At 50.3% G+C, this 21,481-nt stretch overlaps 1 protein-coding gene across 1 annotated transcript in view; it reads right to left on the bottom strand.

The window, feature by feature from the left end:
* The window catches only part of CENPE (centromere protein E), a 1,817,274-nt gene that overhangs the window by 1,092,853 nt on the left and 702,940 nt on the right, over nt 1–21,481 (bottom strand). Inside the window, exon 28 of the mRNA XM_086962044.1 lies at nt 2,600–2,905. Within this exon, the coding sequence (XP_086818170.1) occupies nt 2,600–2,905 (306 nt within the window). The remainder of the gene's footprint in view (nt 1–2,599; nt 2,906–21,481) is intronic.

Raw genomic sequence — 21,481 nt, 5'->3', positions numbered from 1 at the left:
AGGCCAGCACTCCCCAGGCACTGGCAGGCCACCACAGTCCCAAAGGTCCAGGGAGAAAGTCTTTTAGGAATGAAGGCAGGGGGGTTGGGGGGGGCAAAGGCTGGGCCTAGGGGCCAGCTCACAGGGCCCTCCAGGCAGGGAAGCAGTCCCCAGTGGTGTTTCCTCCTGGCGCACAGCAGCAGCAGGCCCCCCTCAAGTTAGGAGCAGCAAGAACATTTTTCATGGGGTCACAGCCCCTTCTTATACCCAGAAATCCTTTGTCTCAGGCTGCAGGGTTAAGGGAAAACCAGACGCAGCTGGTTTTGGAGCACTCTGTTGTGCTCAGTCCCTCTTCCCATTCACTGGCCAGGCTAGGGACATCAGACACTCCACAGGGTGAGGAGCCAGCTTTGTGTAGGGAAAGCCCAGGTGCACTCCTCCCACCCATCTGGCTGTCAATCTCTCCATTAACCACCGGGGGAGACCCATCCTGACTCCTGGAGCCAGGCTCACCAGCCAGCTCCAGCCAATCACAAGCCAGACAGTCATTTCACCTTTATTACACAGACATGCCAACTTCTACAAGTGGCACTTCCACACTAGACACATGAACGCCGCACACATCATCGCGCAGCATTCACTCACACGAGTTCGCACATACCAAACTCGACCCTGCACTCCCCATGCATCAGGAACTAACATGGACACATACATTGCCCATGCATTCCTATGGGAGGGCAGGCCAATCTCACCACATGCACTCAGAGTGCGCACGTACTTTACAATGCGACACAGTGAAAGTGCGCAGAAGCCAAAAACAACTAACACCAGGTCACAATTAAAAGCAAAAAGTTTAGGAGTGAACCTGCCAGAAGGGCCAAGTCCAACAGCTTCCGTATCGGGAGCCAATGGAGCTGGCAAAGCAGGGGCCGAGAGGCCGTCCTTGGTGGTTCATTCAGAATCAGACGAGCTGCCGTGTTCTGGACAACCTGTAGTCTGTCAAGGGCGGCCTCATTGGCAGACAGCAGAAGGCTATTGCAGTAATCCAGGCGGCTTGATACAAGTGCCTAGGTTAGCATCTTCCTAGATGAGTCGGGAAGCAGGGGAAGGATACTGCGCAGAAGGCCGAACACATGAAAGCATCAGCCAACAATCTGAGTGGCATGCTCTTTCATGGAAAGGGTCTGGTTAAGGCGAACACCAATGTTTTTCACACAGGTTTTGGTGTAGGGGGGGTACCCAAGTCAGGGGCCCACCAGTCGGGGGTCCTTAGTTATTGAGCTTCCCCAAAAAGCATTAATTCCGTCTTTCCCACATTGTACTAAAGGAAGTTATTCCTCATCCACTGGGAGATGTTTCTCATTCCCAGGGAGAAGGTGGCCTGCACTGATGGGAGTAAACTTTGCAAATGGAAAAAGTAGTTGGGTATCATCCACGTAAGAAACGGGGATAAACCCACTGTTCAACAGATTGGCCAAGGGAGCCACATAGATGTTGAACAAAGTAGGGCTCAAGCAAGAGCCCTGTGGGACTCCCTTGGACAGTTTGTTTGAGGCTGAACGATATGAGGAAAGAAAACTCGTCAACCACTGGAGGGTCAAATCTCCAAGTTCAACCTCCTCCAATCTCCTGAGCAGGATCCTATGAAAAACCGTGTCGAACGCAGCAGACAGATCAAACAGCACCAGAATCATGGAGTGGCCTCTATCTAGGGTCATCCTGATGGTATCGGTTAACTCTAGTAGGGCTGATTCTGTGCTGTATTTTGGGGGGGAAGCTTGATTGAGATGAATCAAGGCTGCCCGTCCGTTCGACATGGTTGGAGAGATGGGTATTTATATGTTTCTCCAAAAGCTTGTCCAGGAAAGGGAGGAAAGAAATAGGACGGAGATTGGAAAACTCACTTAGAGGGGCCTTGGAATTCTTTCGGATAGGCATAACCTGTGCTGCCTTCCATTCAAGTGGGGCCAGTCCTTCTTGCAGGGAGATGGAGATGTGCAATGGAGGGGACAGGTGGCTGGCAAGAGAAGTGGTCATTTTTGCTGGCATGAGATCCTGAGGTATAGAGCCTTACCCAGTTTTGGGTGAAAAGCTACTAGAGAGAAACACCTCAATGTCTGATGAACTTTAGAAGAATGAATAAAAGCAAATATAAAATCAGGAGACCACAAGGACAAATCTAAAAATATGAAGCTATCAAAGGCATTCAATACTGAAAAATACATTGTGTATGGAAGTACAGGTATTTGTACAGTAACTGCTAGAAATTTGTAAATCATTTCAATCAAAAAAAGGAAAAAAGTCTCATAAGTGACTGAAGTAGATAGTTATTTGCTACAACAGCAACATGAATTTCAGCATCAACTAGGATGTGAATTCTAATAAAAGGACCCACTATTAACACTTTACTGACAACAGACAAACCAGTTTGTAAAATGAAGTTCTGATACTTTTTTGTTTAGATACAAAAGAAACAATTTATTGAAAAGAAACAAAATCCATGGAGACTTTAATTTAAGGTATGCCCGACTGTAGCACAATGAATTGCAAATAATTTAAACATACTTTTTACGTATAAAGAAGCATATCAACAAAAATAGACTAGTAATCGAAATATTACCTGTGTAATGTTAATCTGTAGATCCTCCTTAAGTTGATCTCTTTCTGCTTCTAAATTTTCTTGAATTTGCTGCAGTTCACGTTTCTCTTGTATAAAAGCTTTTGCGGCTTCCTGTAGAACCTCAAGTTGCTGCACAGCGTCCTGTTTTTCATCTTCTACTGCCTTTAGAGAAGTTTCACAGGATTTCAGTCGCTCTTCGAGAAGCTGCACCTCAGAAGTTAATCTTTGCTGCAGTTCAGCTTTATCTAACATAATTTGTTCCATTTCTGTGTTTTTTTGTTGTAGCTCTTCTGTCAAAGAGGACAACTGAAGACAATTCAGAGAACAATTAAAAATATTGTACAAAAAAAATCACCAGTTTACAAACATTAGGGAAATTAAGCTTCAATTCATTAAGACCAATGTTTAAACATTTTAGTTCCTAGAAAAATGTGGACGCATGGCACAACAAAATACGTACAAAAAAATAGGTGTCCGATCCTTATAGAGCGGTGTATAGATTTACAACTTTTTAACTTCATCAGTTTCTTTTAAACTTTAAAAAAAAAAAACTGGCAAATAAATGTATCAACAGATAGCCAGCCATGAAGCCAATGCAGACAAAAAAAACGATGAAAATATTGTAACGTCATTATACGCATTTTTGTGGTTGACAGAGTATGATTATTAATCGCTCCAGAGCACATTCCATCCCTTTGTACCTATTCTCTTTTTACCTTCAATCCTGCTTTAGCATCCTTCTACAAAACTGTACACAAAAAGTAATATATAATTAACTAAGTTGGTTACGGATTCGGCTGAATAAGTGTTATACGTATGAATGTTACATGCCCAAATCCTCTGACCATATTGTCTGTACATTTCGATATGTCTCCCCTCACATCAACAACGGAGCTTCATTCACTATCCAATTCATTGATATACTATCCTTCACTAACAGTAGTGTGAGCAGCAATGCTTTTTTCGTCAACTTATTTTTGATCTTCAATGGAGATCTCTCTAAGAAGCACATCTTCTTACAGCTGTGATCCTTAATTTATCTGCTGTTTCCAAAAGCTATCCACTGGTGCAAAGCAATTTTGCGAATTCACCCGATGTCCCACATTTTGCACATGTATTGCTATTAATAAGGAAAATCTTAGGCAGAAACATTTCCGAGACATAAGCTAGGTGCATCACCTTAAGCTGGGTACACCAAAATAGTATTTTACTTGAGGTCTTCCTTCGTTATATGAGGTTTTAACACTTGCATGACACTTCGTTTATTCTCACATGACATTTTCTTACTCTCAATTGTGCTTTTGTTTGAAACAGAATGTATACCCAACCATGGACATCAATGTTCAGCCATCAAAATAAAGGTAATAAGACTACATTAATCAACACATACAACAAAAGCAAAATGTGTGTGGTGATTTGCAACTGCTGCTTTCCCATACTAACAACGATTCAGGCATACACATTCTGTCACACCATAACCCCTTAATCCCACTCATTTCCACAAGCTCAATATATAACAATTATAATTATAGTTCAGTTTAAACTTCCACAAGAAACAGATTTTTTTATGTATAACAACATAGGCACTGTTTGATGACTTGGTATACAATTAAGCAAACACTTGCTGCATGCACCTTATTGCACAAGTTACTACTTGTGTAACAATATATCTGTAATAGACATTAGTTAGTGATAGATTCCTTACCTTAGAATATCCCCAGGCGTCAGACTCGATCCGGAAATTTTTGAGTAGCAGTACCCTTGCGCGTCGGTAGGAGTCGTCTGCGGCTCCGCGTGGATCGTCGGCGTCGTGATGACGTCGGAGTACTTAGACGCCGCCTCGCCGTGCTGACGTCAGTTCTTAGACACAGCTTTTCCGCGCCAGAAACGCAGAGCTATGCTAAAAACCAACACTGGTGCTTTGAAACTAGGGCCCTGAAAGGGGAAGATATTAACCCTAGATATCGGTTCACAGAATGGGGAGGATGGGTGGGTCGGTACAGAATCTATCACTAATGTCTCCTACAGATATATCGTTACACAAGTAGTAACTTGTGCATCTGAAAGAGACACGTTAGTGATAGATTCCTTACCTTAGAATAGATACCCCAGCAATACCAACCCAGGTGGTGGGTCTGCGAACCAATAATCACACCAGAAAGTCCTGGAGGACTGAACGGCCAAAGAAGCCATCCCTCCGGACTTGGCTGTCCAGGCAATAGTGTCTTGCAAACGTGTGCAGCGAGGCCCACGTTGCAGCCTGGCAAATGTCCTGCAAGGGCACTCCTCGGCCAAGGCAGTTGTAGTCACTGTGGCCCGAGTGGAATGAGCCCTCAGCCCAACAGGGGGTTCCTTCTTAGCCAAGGAGTAACACGCCTGGATACACAAGATGATCCACTGCGAGATGGTCCTCTTGTGCACCGCTTTTCCCCTCTTAGCGCCCACGTAACCAACAAAGAGTTGGTCATCCACCCGGAACTGGCGTGTGCGATCCAGATACAATGAGAGCGCACGTTTTGGGTCCAGACGGTGGAGCTCTCTTCCTCTCTTGAGGGATGCGGAGGCGGAAAGAAGGGGGGCAAGGTGGTGGATTGCCCGATGTGGAAGGCTGCGACTACCTTGGGCAGGAAAGAGGGCCTTGACCGCAACACAACCTTGTCCAGATGGACCGGAAGGAAAGAGGGTTTACAGGATAGAGCCTGGAGCTCACTCACTCTCCTGGCAGAGGTGATGGCTACCAGGAAGGCAGTTTTCAAAGTAAGAAGGCGGAGAGGACAGTTGTGAAGTGGCTCGAAGGGAGCGCACATCAGAAAAGTAAGAACCAAGTTCAAGTCCCACTGAGGTATCACAATGGGCACAGGAGGGAACGTATGCGTGATGCCTTTCAAGAATCGATTAACAATAGGGGACTTGAACAAAGAAGGTTGATCAGGCAGCCTCAAAAAGGCTGAAAGAGCAGAAAAGTAGCCCTTGATAGTGCCTAGAGCAGAGCCCTGCTGGGCAAGAGATAGAAGAAAGAGAAGAACCTCAGAAAGAGGGGCAGAGAGAGGATCCGCAGCCTTTGCTGTGCACCTTGCCACAAATCTGTTGCACCTGCAGGTGTATACAGACTTTGTGGAATTATGTTACAGACTTCAGGAGGCAAGTCAAATGGCCTCAACTGTCGCCGCTCAATCTCCAAGCATGGAGGTGGAGACTGGACAGGTTCTGGTGGAGGACCGTCCCCTGCTGCTGCGACAGAAGGTCCTCCTGAAGAGGCAGACGAACCGGGGGATCGACTGACATACTGAGTAGCTCGGGATACCAGTATCTTCGTGCCCAGTCCGGAGCCACAAGGATGACTTGTGCCCGATCGCGCTTGATCTTCTTCAGCACTCTGGGCAGAAGTGGTATAGGCGGAAAGGCGTACAACAGACCGCAACTCCACTCGCGCCGAAAAGCGTCTCAGAGCGAGTGCCGCCGTGGAAATTACAACGCGCAGAACTGATGACATTGTGCGTTCTCTTCGGTGGCGAATAGATCTAACCAAGGTTCTCCCAACTGCTGAAAGAGGCCTTGCGCCACGTCCGAGTTCTGACGCGATTCGTGATCCATCATGCACCGGCGGCTGAGTTCGTTCGCCCTGGCGTTCAGAGGACCTGCCAGGTGTTGAACCACCAGGGTCATGCCCTGATGTTCCAGCCATTGTCAGAGGCACATAGCCTCCAGGCAGAGGGTCCACGACCTCACCCCGCCCTGTTTGTTGCAGTACCACATGGCGGTAGAGTTGGTCGTGAACACCTGCACTACACTCCCTCGGACAGAGGGGAGGAATGCCTTCAGTGCTAGACGAATCGCCCGCAGCTCCAGAAGGTTGATATGGAGCCGGGACTCCGCCGGAGATCAGAGGCCTCTGATCTCCGCCTCTCCCATGTGGCCTCCCCAGCCCTGGAGGGACGCGTCCATCACAACAACGTGCTCCGGTTTGGGAAGTGAGAGGGATCTGCCGCTGACCCAATCGCGGTCCGTGAGCCACCATTGCAGCTGTCTCGCAGTGCCCTCCGAGATCAGGACAAGGTCTGACAGGTTGTCCTGATGCTGGGCCCACTGAAACTTCAGGTCCCACTGCAGAGTCTGCATCCGCCACGGACATGATGCACCAGAAGGATGCAGGAAGCCATCAGCCCCAGAAGCCGCAGCGTCAACCTGACCGAAACTCGGGATAAAGGCTGATAGATTGGAATCAGAGCCTGTATATCCCGAGCCCGCTGTTCGGCTGGGTAAACCCGAACCTGCGCCGAGTCGAGAACCACTCCGATAAAAAGGAGCTTCTGAGAGGGGCACAGGTGTGACTTCGGCACATTGATGGAGAACCCCAGCTGGTGCAAGAGGTCTGCCGTCGTCTGGAGGTGGCTGACGACTGTCTGGGGCGAGCCCGCCTTTAACAATCAGTCGTCGTGGCAGGGGAAGACTGAAATCCCTAACCTGCGCAGATGAGCTGCGACCACCGCCATCACCTTCGTGAACACCCGTGGTGCGCTGGTAAGGCCGAAGGGGAGCACGGTAAACTGAAAGTGCTTGTGGCCTACCGTGAACCGCAGCTAGCACCGGTGGGCCGGCAGGACGGGGATGTGGAAATAAGCGTCCTGCAAGTCCAACGCTACCATCCAGTCTCCTGGGTCCAGGGCAGCTAAGACCTGAGCCAGAGTCAGCATCTTCAACTTCTCCTTCCGGAGGAAGCCGTTGACGTTCTGTAGGTCCAAGATAGGGCATAGGCCCCCTTTGCCCTTCTTGGGTACCAGAAAGTAGTGGGAGTAGCAACCAAATCCTACTTCTGGCCCAGGAACGCGCTCGATGGCCCCCTTAGCCAAGAGGGCCAAAACTTCCTCCTGCAGAAGCCGCAAATGATCCCCCGATACGCGGCGGTGTTGCAGTGGCATGGCTTGCGTCTCGAAGGGGAGGGAGTAGCCCCTTCGGACAATCTGCAGCACCCACCTGTCCGAAGTGACAGTGCGTCAGTGAGAGTGGTGATGGCGAACCCTGCCCCCCACTGGCGCCACGTGGGCCGAAAAGCACGTATTAGGAGGGTATAGAGGCGGATGCTGCTGGGGAGGGTGTGGACTGGCCTCGCCATTGTCCCCGACCGCCTCCACGGCGATTTCCACGGCCGCCACCGCGCTGGATGGTAGTCTGCGGCGTGTGGCTGGCAGCACGTGTGTGGGCACCCCTTTCTTGGCCACGAAAGGAGCGTAGCCCTGGAGTCCCTAAAGCGCTCAAGCACGTGGTCTGCCTTGTCGCCAAAAAGGCGACGGCCATCAAATGGCATGTCAATCAGTGTGTTTTGGACATCGCCGGAAAAGTTGGCGGACCTCGACCAGACGTGGCGTCTAATCGCCACCGTCGTTGCCATCGCTCTTCCAAGTGAGTGGGTGGTATCCAGCCCACACCGGATAGAATATTTGGCTGCATCCCGGCTGTAGGAGAGTAGGGTCTTCACTCCTATGATCACCCAGATTTTTTGCTTTTGTTTCACTGGTTTACGACTTTCTCTGGCTGTGGGCCTGCCAATCAGACCCACAGCCTAGCTGTTCTCTCACTAAATTGACATGCGTACCTTAGGTGCATTATCCAATTGGAACTGGGCCACCTTATCAGACCCTGTAACTCAGGGCATAGGTGTACCCAGGGCCTACCAGGGGCTGAAGCATGTATTATGCCACCCCTGGATGGCCATCTAAATCTGACACAACTGGCTGCACGACAGCTGGAGCAAGGTGGTGTAATCACCCTTTGCTTTAGATATAGTATACCTATATCTAACCCTAAAAATGGACACACAGATTCCTATCAGTCACTCCGATGGCAGGCCTTGACAATCCTGAAGGCAGAGTGCTTGGAATCGTGTGAAATGGTGCTCTGGCATGAGCTGAGCCCGTTTGCAGCTTGCGGAACCAAGTCCTAATAGCTGTTCCATGATAACGCATACCATATACTCTTAAGTGCATTATAATCCTCGCGGTTAAATGCTATCTTTGGTATTGCTTTATCAAAACATGTCGAGTAAGGTGTCATACGAATTGGAATACTAACCCCTCGCCAATTCTGGCGACGGGGTTAGCATTCCACCCTTCAGGAGGGACACGACATGTATGTAACTGTGAACCCCAGTTAAAGTTAACTGAAGCCTCAGCTCCACAAAATGGATGCTGCCACCACAGACACGAGTCTGACCTCCTGCTGCTGGGAGTCCTTCCAGCGAGGAGAGCTTGGACAAAGGGTTTCCTGTCAGGAGCGGTGCTAGCACCATCCCAGACAGGGTTTTGTGTATCCTGGGTAGGCAGGGCTTTACAGGAAGGTGACTGCAAGTGGCACCCCGGTGCTCACTACGCATCTGCCGGCTAGAACCAGTTCCAGGGGCACACCAGCCCCTGGCCTGGGGAAAGTCCGGCATGGGAGAGGGGTGTAACCACCCCCCTTCCTGGTCCCACCCCTAGGGCAGGACCTAGTCGCGTACCCACCCCTTTCTTTAGGATAAAGGCAGGAGCGGGGACCCATCATCTTTGAATCAAGAAACTACTTTCTACGAAAGGAACTCTCGACTTCTCAAGATTTCTCCCTTGTGACTAAGGAGTAGTCACCCTGCATCCGCAGGCACCATCTAAGAACTCTGCGGTTTGCTGCACGTCCTTCCTCCGGAATCCGACTGACCAGCTCGACGAGACCCGGCTTCCCTGGCACCTCTGACCTCTACCTACCTCTACAGCTAAGCTGAGAACCGTAGGTGCGACGAGACCTCGAGGGACCGGCCATCTGCACGACTTCTATCCAGCACGACCGCCGAGGGATCCTCTGGTGAGTGCTTTGGGGTCCGAGAAGCCCCGACCCTGAGCAGCTCCAGCACCGAAGTCCAGCCCCCCAGCATCTCCACGATCTGCGTGGGGCCCTTCTGCTTTTTGGCTGCTCACCGCGTTGTCTGGCTACTAGCCCGCTGGCTTGTGGCCTTCCCGACGACGATCAACGGCGACAACACTGCTGGTCTGGTTGCTCCAGACGAGCCCTTGCTCTCTTCCAAAAGAGGAGCACCCCGGACCCTCCTGGTCCACTCCAGACGCCATTTTAGGTCCACCGCGTGGGCTTTAATTTGCCAAGACTTGTTGCCCCAATCCTGGGTCCAGCGACGTCGACAGCATCAACCATCGTGGGACAGCTCGCACCTCCATCCTGGTCGCCGACAACGCCTCCTGGTCCGTGAGACTGCAGAGCCCAGCGTTGCCCACTCACCTGGTCGAGGTAACTTCGCCCGGTGCCATCCTGGTGCCCACACAATCACTGGCTTGTGATTAGGAACTTGGTCCCCTCTGCTTTCAGGTGTCATCCATCTTCGATCCAGGCTTGGATCACTCGAACAATCTTCACTGGTCGCCTGCCAGCAACTTCTTTCTTCAGGCTCCTGGTTCGTCAACGAGGATTCCCGACGTCTTTTCAGACCTATGCAGCTGCAGCCCCTGGGCTAGGTAACTTCGGCATTTCAGTGCCCCAGCATAGCCTCACTATCCAAGGGTCCAGATCCACTTTCGTTTTCGATCTACCTGGTCGATCTACCTGGTCGGGTTCGCCAAAGAACACTAACTTTGCCTTTACTAGCTCCCATAGACTTTGTCCCGCATCCCGCGTGAGAGTGCACACTCTGCACCCGAGTCCCCTAGGCCTCCTACTAGTAATCTGAAGGTTCAGTAAAGTAGTCCTAGCGATTCCAAAGCCTATTAGTACAATACTCACCTGCTAGTAATTTTGCATTCCACTTTCAGAGTATATGGTTTTTCGTGCCCCTCGGGAATTTGTGTAAATTGTGCAACTTAAAGTATTTTCGTAAGAGTTTTGTTGTGTGCTTAGTACCCTGTCCTCAAAGAGTACAGGGCTGTTGTGATCTAAATAAATACACTGTTTATTTTCATAACACTTGTGTGGTGTCCTTTCACTTGGTGTTCAAGGGGTATATGTGATGGTATAACAGCTGGCTTAACACGCCCTCTAGAGTTTAGCCCGAAGACTGCTCGTATCCACGCTACTAGGATAGCTGGTCTATAAGGTTGACTTACAACCAATCACCATAAGGGTTGTTTGGACTGATACAAAGTGCTCACTAGAATAGTGAACATTATATATATGGCCAACTTCTCACACCGGCCCTCCACAAGGGCTTGGCCGAGATTGGCCCGTACCTCCAACAGACACTCTGGCAGCACTTCCACAACCCTCTCCCACAGAGAGTGGGTGTAGCGGCCCAAGAGGCATGCGGTGTTGGAATACCACAGTCCCAGACTAAGGGAGGAGAAGATCTTTTTACCGTACTGCTCGTACCTCTTGGATTCCCTGTCCGGCGGAGCCGACGGGAATGCGGTCTGGGAATTGGATGCCTGGATGACCAGGCTCTCAGGGGTGGGGTGGGTGGACAGGAAATATGGGTCGCCCGGGGCCGGGCGGTGTCGTCTGGCCACGTTCCTATCTACGGGCGAACCCGTAGCGGGCCTGGACCAGGTGCCCACAAGAACGTCGGTCAAGGCCTCATTAAACGGCAGCAGAGGCTCGGCCGAGCTTGACTGCGGTTTAAGGACCTCAGTGAGGAGGTTAGTCCTCACGGCAGCGACTGGGAGCTCAAGGCCCAGGGCCTTGGCTGCCCTCATCAACACCACGCTGTAGGTTGCCCCCTCCTCCATAGCCACGGTAGGAGGTGAGACAAAACCAGTGTCTGGTGTCCAGGCCACTGGCCTCCCCAAGGTCTCCTGCCCAGTCCTCATGAGACTGACACTCCTTGGTCAGATGGTCCTCAGACCCCTCCCAATCCTCCTCATCACCCATCTCCTGAGATTCAGGGTTGTAATTAAATGGGTTCGGTTCGTAGAAGTGGAATTCTCCAAACGGCGTCGGGTGCGGCGCCCAGCGGCGTCGCTCCGACGTCGGAACCGAAGCAAAGGAGGTATCGGGGGCGGTGCCGCCCGAGGACGGCGCCGGAGGTGACACCTGACGGACCGACGCCGGGGGGGTCGTAAGGTCCACCGGTGACGATCCAGAGCCCGAGGAAGGGCCAGCGGCGTCCCGCGGCGCCGAGCCCGAAGGCAGCGGCGGTGTCGGGATCGTGGGGCCCGGCGGCATCGTGGCCGAAGCACCCAACGGCATCGGGGTCAAAGCCCCCGACCCGCTAGGGCCCCTAGACGGGTCCGCTGGGCCCTAAGGCGCCGCGGAGCCCGTCGGAGGAGAAAGGGACCTCATGGCCATGAGGAAGCGCTCAATCTCCTCCGGCGTCGCATCCTGCCCAGGGACCGGAGGGTGTGGGGCGGGACGAGACGCCTGCGACTCCGAAGGAGGCGCCCGCGACTCCGAAGGAGCCGCGTGGGCGGTGTCACCCGAACACCCGCCGCATCGCGCGAGCGTCGGGCGGAGTCAGAAAAGCGATGACGCCTCTTCGACTTCTTGTGCTTCTTACCTGACGACTTGGACTCGGAGGAGTGGTGCCGACTGCCGGAGCTGTGACAGCTCCGTCCCCACGACCTGTCCCTCGACCTCCCGTGGGACCGGGACCGGGACCTCACTCGGCGCGGGGCCAACTGCCGGAGTTCGAGCCGCCTCCGGGACCGCTCCCGCCTGGCTTTCCTCGAGAGGGCCCGACAGTCGGGGCAGGCCTCGTCATCGTGGTCGACACCCAGACAAGTTAGGCATAGGCGGTGAGGGTCCGTGACCGACATCGTGCGGTCGCACTCCCCACAGTGCTTAAACCCGGGCATCCCTAAGGCACCGATCGGAGTCGTGAGACTATGAGAAATTATCAAAAATTGATCCAAAAAGTTAGTCAAAAATTGACTTGGGTAACTGCTCCTTCCAGATCTGCGCTGGCTGGCGCGGAAAAAAGAAGAACTGACGTCAGCATGCGGAGGCGGCGTCTAAGTACTCCGATGACGTCATCACGGCGCCCACGACGCAGACGACGGACGCGGAGCCGCAGATGACACCTACCAACGCGCACGGGTACTGCTACGCAAAAGTTTCCGGATCCAGTCTGACGCCTGGGGATATTCTAAGGTAAGGAATCTATCACTAACGTGTCTCTTTCAGATTACAACTTTCACAAATATTTACTAATCCAACACAGCCAACCCTTCACAACTGATCAGACTAGTCTGGCAATCCCAGAAACCTATAAACAGCACACTCTGATGAAGAAAAAATGAATGTGCCATGGAATGGTACATTGTGCTTCTAAAAGAAGATAGCTGAACATTTTACATTAACTGCACAAGGACAAATTTACTTGCAAAAGCTCATACGAGAGCTACTAAGCAGCTTACATATTTTTTGTAGTTACTACATAAAAGTTCCAAAAGTTAAAGATTTCGAAGTCTATATTTTTGATAACTAGGCAATTAACTTTTAAGATGCTATTGCTGATAGATAAAAAAATTAAATAGTGTGTTTTTGATATTGTTGCATTGCTGTTTCACGGTTTGTGTAAATGAAGTCTTTGCAGGACATAGTATCTGTAGGTCACTAATTCATGAGGAATGGTTATGGGTAGTTTTAACAAGCTTTTCAAAAGAAGCTTAATATAGCAGGAGTCATTTGGGTGGAAAGTTTGGAAACAATTTGGCCACAACCATGATCAGATATCAAAAAAACAATTGGGACCTCTGAACAGAGGAACACAGTGCAATTTGGCTCACCCAATATTTGAAACTCGCTGTTGGCAAGTAGATGGTTATTTAGGAATTCTTTGGGCTGCTCAGTGGCTCCCAGATCGGTATAGCTGGTATCACAACACAAGGTGCACCACAATGTTGGGTAGGCCATTTGGTCCGGGGGCTCCATCTGCTCTCAGATGGTTTATAGTCCTTAAAACCTGCTTTGATGTAATCTGACATAATTCTCTTATGTGGTCTGAAACAGATGGCTTGCAAGAGGGTTTCCCCGCTTCTACCTTTGTTCCGAGACTTGGGGTTGGAATAGACTCTATTGGGGTTGCGGATAAGTTATCAGCAGATGTTTTTTGTGTGAAGTTGTATGTTAAATCTATATGTTCGCCCCAAATCTGGTCTGTCATGTCCGAGTTGAACTGACGATGTTTGCCATTTAGCATAAAATAAATTTTGGCCCAGAAATCTTTAGAGTTCCGCTGTTTGCTGGCGTGGAGTATGGTGCACTCCAGTTTTTCCTTATACTTTTGCCTGGCAGCTTTGGTCTCGCGTTTTAGCTCCCTTTTCAAATGTTCTATTGTTATAAGAGTTTGTTCTGATAGTTGGGGATCCTTTTTTCGTGCAGACCTCAGATATGAATTGAGTTGCTTTTTTAATAAATCGCAATTTTGGCGTGTACCATTTCCCTCCTCCATTTCTTGTTATTTTGTGTCCTCTGCTCCATTTTGTATTTTTTATTGATGTTAACTACAAAAGGACTCCCAAGTCGTTACTATGTCTTTTGGTTCTTCTGATGGTGAAAGCAGTGAACGACAGGTCTCCAATAAATTTGAAATGTTGTCTTGATTCCAATTTAATCTTTGCAAGTTGAAAAGTTGGGTGTTTAATGTTAATGGATGCGCTTGCTTGGACTTGGTTGGTTTGATTGATAATGTGAGTATCTGCGGGTAGTGATCGCTTTCAACCCGTTCCAGAATATGGAAATCTTGTAGTCTATTGTTGAGCCTGTGTTTCTAGTAACCCTCGTAAGGGCGGCTGGTCTGTCCAAGGGACCCCTTCCGTTTAATGTATACAAGAAGAGGTCTTCCAATTCTGCTGCGCATTTCCTCCCCATTGCGTCTTGTCTGCTTTGATTGCCCTGTCGTGGCTCAAAGTTCGGTAGGGTTCCCTCCTGCCCTTGAATTGGGTTCATATTAAAATCTCCGGTTATCAGCATGTTGTCACTTGGGTAAGTAGATTTCAGTGTAGTAATTGCAGATATCAGTTGCTTGATCCTTTTCCCTTTGTGTTTTTCGCCTGGGTGCATATATAAGTTTAGGATCAGTATACCAACAGTAGGAGAAATTTCAATTTTGATGCATTGCATCCATGTAGATTCTAGTTCAATGCAAATCTCTCTCCAAAGGAAATCGGTGGATATGAAGATTGATAGACCTACCTTAGCCCTCCCGGGCTTTTCCCCTTTATGTGCTGGTATAAAATATTCTTTATATACCACAATCGGCGATTTTTTGTCTGCCATGTTTCCTGGAACAGGAGTATGTTATGTTGAGTGATGAACTCAATGAAATAGTCTTCCTCCAGCTTAGAGTTTAATCCATTGAAGTTCCATGAACAAATCTTACAGCCCTGCTTTTTTCCCCGCTGTCAGTCTTATGTTAATTCATTCTCCACTCCTCTGGATTGATGCCGGGGGGACTTGTTTATGCCTCTCAGATGTGACCGCTTCCTGGCGGGCAAAAGTGATTGTGATTTGCCAAGGAGGATGATCCTCTCCTGCGATGTGTCTACTTTAGTCTGGACCTTTCGCACTTTTTAGAAGGCTCCGTTTGGGGCTTTGTTTCGTGCAGGCTCCACCTTTAACTCTATGCCCCATAACACAAATTCCTCCCTATACTTCAGGATTAGGTCTGCAAAGTTATACTCTGTCTATGCTATGTGTGAAGTTGGCCTGATATATAATGTTCACTATTCTAGTGAGCACTTTGTATCAGTCCAAACAACCCCCATTGATGATTGTGACCCCCCCCCCCTCCAAACTTTGGGACAATAAACTAACCTTGACTAGGTGAGTCTTCTTGCTCTAAGTGGAAATACCTGGAGAGCCCATCTGCATTGCCATGATCAGTGCCAGGTCTATGCTCCACTGTAAAATCCATCCCCTGTAGGGAAATGGACCACCTAAGCAGTTTGGGGTTTTCACCCTTCAACTGATTTAGCCACAAGAGGGGCTTATGGTCGGTCTGAATCTTGAAATGAGTGCCAAACAAGTATGGCCTCAGTTTCTTCAGGGCCCAAACCACAGCAAAGGCCTCCCTCTCAATAGCTGACCAATTTTTCTCTCTGGGGGTCAGCCTTCTGCTTATAAAAGCAATGGGCTGGTCATGACCATCAAAATTCAGTTGAGATAGAACAGCTCCCACACCCAACTCAGAAGCATCTGTTTGGACAATGAATGGTTTGGAGTTGTCTGGACTCTTTAGGATAGGTGCTGTGCACATGGCCTGCTTTAGGTCATCGAATGCTTTTTGACAGCTTGCTGTCCACTGAACTTTCTTTGGCATCTTTTTACTTGTCAGTTCATTAAGTGTGTAGGAGAGTAGGGTCTGCAATCCTATGATCACCCAGATTTTTTGCTTTTGTTTCACTGGTGTACGACTTTCTCTGGCTGTGGGCCTGCCAATCAGACCCACAGCCTGGCTGTTCTCTCTCTAAATTACAACGTGTACCCTAGGTGCATTTACCAATTGGTACTGGGCCACCTTATCAGACCCTGTAACTCAGGGCATAGGTATACCCAGGGCCTACCAGGGGCTGAAGCATGTATTATGCCACCCCTGGCTGGCCTAAATTTGACACAACTGGCTGCATGTATGTATGTATGTATGTATGTATGTATGTATTTTAATGCTTATTAAGCGCAGCTGTCACCCAGCGGGTATCCTGGCGCTGAGATCAGTTCCACCATCAGTTCTACAATTTATTCTGCTCTAGGGAAGAGCAAGGTTTTAAGGTCCTTTTTGAATAGAATCAAATTTTGACTGCTCCTCAATGTAAGAGGTAGAGTGTTCCACATTGTGGCGGCCGTAAAACTGAAGGCGCGGCCGCCCATTCTCACTCTGTTTATTCTTGGGACTTTCACTAAGAACGCTGTGGCGGATCTCAGAGGCCTAGCAGCCTGATACCACGAAAAGAGATTTTGCAATGGTATTGGTCCTTGACCATGCAATGCTCCAAAAACCAGGCACAAAGCCTTATAAGAGATCCTCTGCTGGACCGGTAACCAATGTAAGATTGCCAGGACTCCGGCAGAAGAGGCCGAGCGAGGCAGGGATAGGGCTAGTTTAGCCGCCATGTTTTGAACCCTCTGTAATTTATGGATCAAAACCTTTGGGGCTCCTAGAAGTAGTGCGTTGCAGTAGTCTAACCTACTGAGGATAGTACTACGCACTACTTCTACTCTGGCTTCCCGCGGGAGAAGCGGCAGTATCTTCCGTAGAGCACGGAGCAGGCCCATACATGTCCCAACAGTCCTGTTCACCGAGACGTCCAATTGCAGGTTCGACTCGAACATGACTCCCAGATTGCGGGCCGAGTCTGCTGCCTCCACCGAGCCTGGAATGGAACTAGGCCAAAAGTCTTCCGGCAATGGGCGAGGGAGTCGGTCAGAACAGCAGTGCAATATCTCCGTCTTTGCGCCATTGAATTGGAGTGAATTGGCTTGCAACCACTCTGCTGTGGCCGACATACACTGATGGAAGGTGTCCCTCGACACTGCCTCTGAACCCTCAAAAGAAAAAATCAATTGGGTATCATCGGCATAGTTGATGACTTGAATACCGAAAGATCTTATAAGTTGTATCAGGGGGCGGAGGTACAGATTAAAAAGAATCGGACTTATCGCCGAACCCTGGGGGACACCCTGGTTCACCTGGCGTATGGCAGAGCGGAACAGTGGTAATGTTACTGCCTGTTGTCTGTTATCCAGATACGATGATAACCAGGCTAGTGCTGAGCCCATTATTCCCGCATTACCGAGACGGCCCAGAAGGACCTCATGGTTCACCGTGTCGAACGCGGCCGACATGTCAAGCAGTACTAAAAATGCTGACTTGTCCCTGTCGACACGCGTTCGCAGATCATTCAACACGGTAACCAGAGCAGTCTCAGTACCATGGCCCGGTCTGAAGCCAAATTGAGCTACATCCAGACTGGAGTTGGATTCCAGGAAGTTGGCCAAGGCTCTCGTAACCCATTTCTCTAAGATCTTTATCGCGAATGGTAGCAGCGAAATAGGCCTATAATTGGCTGGGCAGAGGGGGTCCAAAGTAGCCTTTTTTAGCAAAGGTGTTACAATAGCCAATTTCCAGCAGTCTGGTACAGATGCAGTAGCTAACGATTGGCAACAGATTGAGTGGAGCGGGGGAAACAGCTCGCCCTGAAAGGCCTTCCAGATCTTGTGCGGCATGGGGTCAAGAGGAGAGCCAGATGATACACAGTTAGCCAGAGCACAAAACTCCTCCAGCGAGGGTATTGGAAAACTCGGCAACTGACAGGCAGGCTCCTTGTTCATACTTGACTCAGAAGCCGGGTGGCCTGGGGACACAGAGGGACAAGAACCAGATGGCATAGGCTGCATAGAACCCTCAAGGCCCTTCAGAATGTTCCTAATTTTGTCATCAAAAGCTGTGGCTAAAGAGTCACAGAGCTCCTGTGACACCGGTGGAGATGGTATGGCACATGTAGGGTTGGCTAAGCTCTTTACCAATTTGAACAGGGTCTGTGATTTATTCGATGCCTTTGCCAATGTCTCTTCCAAGAATTTGGCTTTGGCATTTCTTAACTGGAGCTTATATTCCAGTAAGATGCCTTTATAGATAGCCCTGTCCTGCTCTGAATACCCTTTCCTCCATATGCGTTCTGCTTGTTTACAGCGTAGCTTCACCTGGCCGAGTTCCTCGGTGAACCAACCATTGGTCCCTCTGGATCTGTCCTTCAGTTTCCGTAAGGGTGCTACCTCGTCCAAGGTAGTTAAGATTTGCTGACAGAGGGCATCATAGCTCTCACCTACGCTGTTCTTTAACTCAAATGTTCGGGCCAGGAACATAGGTTGCTTAATCTCCTTTAACAGGCGAGTCCATGATCGATTGAATGTAGTACTCCCCGAACTAACTGGTTTTGATAGGGCCGGCTGAGCTACAGTAAAGAGGGTCAGTGAGTGGTCGGTCCAGCATTGGGTTAAAATGTCCTTCATTAAGATTAGTTCATTATCCGCAAACACCAAGTCCAGTGTATGCCCCTTCGTGTGGGTGGAGGAGAGGACAAGTTGTTCAAGTTGAATGTTCTCACACGCTTGGCAGAGTTCTCGAAAGGCAAGGTCATGGGGCCCAGAGGGCCACAGATTAAAGTCGCCCAAGACAAGGAACTTAGAGTGGGAGTTTGAAAGATCATATATCAGATCGACCAGGGATTGAAGGGCCGCTGTAGTTGACGAGGGTGGTCTATAACACAACAGGCCGGCCATCCACGTACCACCTTGGGTCCCGATAGAAAAACCCATAAGCTCAAATCCCTGAATTTCCTTTATCACAAGCGGTAGGAGGGAGATTGAGTCTCTAAAAATACATCCGACTCCTCCTCCTCTGCCAGAGGCACGAGGAACGTGTCTCACGAGATATCCAGGTGGGCACGCCCACCCGAGCTCTACCTCGCAATCTGATGTGATCCAAGTCTCGGTCACAAACAGAATATCCAGATGGGAGGATTCTATTACCAGGGCAATTTCCGCATAATGCTTAACTAGGGAGCGTACATTCAAAAGTCCACAGGATAAAACCTGAGGTTGTACTCCTCCCTTGTTCTCGACAGGAAATACCAGCGGGACCGTCGGAGAACTCGATGTGCCAGAGGCAGCCCTATGCCCTGCTCCGGACGCGTCCGAGACGCGAACGGGCGCAAACGGGCTTACCTCTGGCGCACCTCCGGCGCGTCTACGGCGCGTCCGCTGCGCGCATCCGCTGCACGTCTGTTTACACATACCTATTTATGGTATTGCGCCGCCCGGGCTTCCGGCTACTAGAGCCTCTAGCCCCACCCAATATGGCGCCTGAAGTGTCCCAAAACGTTAGCCCCCACCAAGATGGCGGACGGAAAACACCACCGGAACCCTGGAGCCCTGTCTAAAGACCCCGCAAAATGCGGGTGGGGGGGCCGATTATGGTGCAAGAATGTCCTACTCTTTCCCCGCGTTGTTGGCCAGGTAATTAATACAAGCAGTAGCGCGATAGTACATACATAAAAAGCGGCGCAGTTTAAAATCAAGATTAGCTGAAGTAGCAAATGATAAGTTTAAAATAGCAGCAGTAAATTCGTAAAGCGCGCGATGGTGAGAGATCTAAGGCACTTACCCGGGGAGCCGCTTAAATAAGCTCTCCAGTGCCCGGGCTTCCGGCTACTAGAGCCTCTAGCCCCACCAAATATGGCGCCTGAAGTGTCCCAAAACGTTAGCCCCCACCAAGATGGCGGACGGAAAACACCACCGGAACCCTGGAGCCCTGTCTAAAGACCCCGCAAAATGCGGGTGGGGGGGCCGATTATGGTGCAAGAATGTCCTACTGCATGACAGCTGGGGCAAAGTCGTGTAATCACCCTTTGCTGTAGATATGGTATACCTATATCTAACCCTAAAATGGACACACAGATTCCTATCAGTCACTCCTATGGCATGCCTTGACAATCCTGAAGGCAGAGTGCTTGGAATCGTGTGAGATGGTGCTCTGGCATGAGCTGAGCCGGTCTGCAGCTGCGGAACCAAGTCCTAATAGCTGTTCCATGATAACGCATACCATATACTCTTAAGTGCATTATAATCCTCGCGGTTAAATGCTATCTTTGGTATTGCTTTATCAAAACATGTCGAGTAAGGTGTCATACGAATTGGAATACTAACCCCTCGCCAATTCTGGCGACGGGGTTAGCATTCCACCCTTCTAGAGGGACACGACATGTATGTAACTGTGAACCCCGGTTAAAGTTAAACGATGCCTCAGCTCCACAAAATGGATGCTGCCACCACAGACACGAGTCTGACCTCCTGCTGCTGGGAGTCCTTCCAGCGAGGAGAGCTTGGACAAAGGGTTTCCTGTCCGGGGCAGTGCTAGCACCATCCCAGACAGGGTTTTGTGTATCCTGGGTAGGCAGGGCTTTACAGGAAGGTGACTGCTGAGTGGCACCCCGGTGCTCACTACGCATAGGCCGGTCAGAACCAGTTCCAGGGGCACACCAGCCCCTGTCCTGGGGAAAGTCCGGCATCGGAGAGGGGTGTAACCACCCCCCTCCTAGTCCCACCCATAGGCAGGACCTAGTCACCGGGTCAGCCCCTTTTCTTAGTATAAAGATAGGAGCGGGCCCCCTGTTCAAATTAGATCATCTTTGGAATCAAGACACGACTTTCTACGAAAGGACTTCAAGATTTCTTCTTCAAGATTCTCCCTTGTGACTAAGGAGTAGTCACCCTGCATCCGCAGGCACCATCTTAAGAACACTGCGGTCTGCTGCAAGTCCTTCCTCAGGAATCCGACGACACAGCACGACGAGACCCGGCTTCCCTGGCACCTCTGACCTCTACTCACCTCTACAGCCAAGCTGAGAACCGTGAGTGCGAGGAGACCTCGAGGGACCGACGATCGCCAAAACTGCACGACTTCTTCACAACAAGCCCGCGGAGTGTCCCTCTGGTGAGTGCTTTGGGGTCCGAGAAGCCCCGACCCTGAGCAGCTCCAGCACCGAAGTCCAGCCTCCCAGCATCTCCACGATCTGCGTGGGGCCCTTCTGCTTTTTGCTGCTCACCGCGTTGTTTGGCTACTAGCCCGCTGGCTTGTGGCCTTCTGAACGACGCCCGACGACATCACTGCTGCTGGTCTGGTTGCTCCAGACTGGCCCTTGCTCCCTTCCAAGAGAGGAGCACCCCAGACCCTCCTGGTCCATTCCAGACGCCATTTTGAGTCCACCGCGTGGGCTTGAATTTGCCAAGGCTTTGTTGCCCAATCCTGGGTCCAGCGACGCCGACAGCTTCATCCATCGTGGGACAGCTCGCTCCTCCATCCTGGTCGCCGACAACGCCTCCTGGTCCGTGAGATCTGCAGAGCCCAGCGTCGCCCACCCACCTAGTCGAGGTGACTACCATCCGGTGCCCTCCTGGTGCCACCTGACTACTGGC

This window comes from Lissotriton vulgaris, chromosome 3_1, assembly GCF_964263255.1.
Source record: "Lissotriton vulgaris chromosome 3_1, aLisVul1.2, whole genome shotgun sequence".
In the NCBI taxonomy this organism is placed as follows: domain Eukaryota; kingdom Metazoa; phylum Chordata; class Amphibia; order Caudata; family Salamandridae; genus Lissotriton; species Lissotriton vulgaris.
Note: the sequence above shows the minus strand (reverse complement) of the source record. Positions and strands in the feature narration are given on the sequence as shown.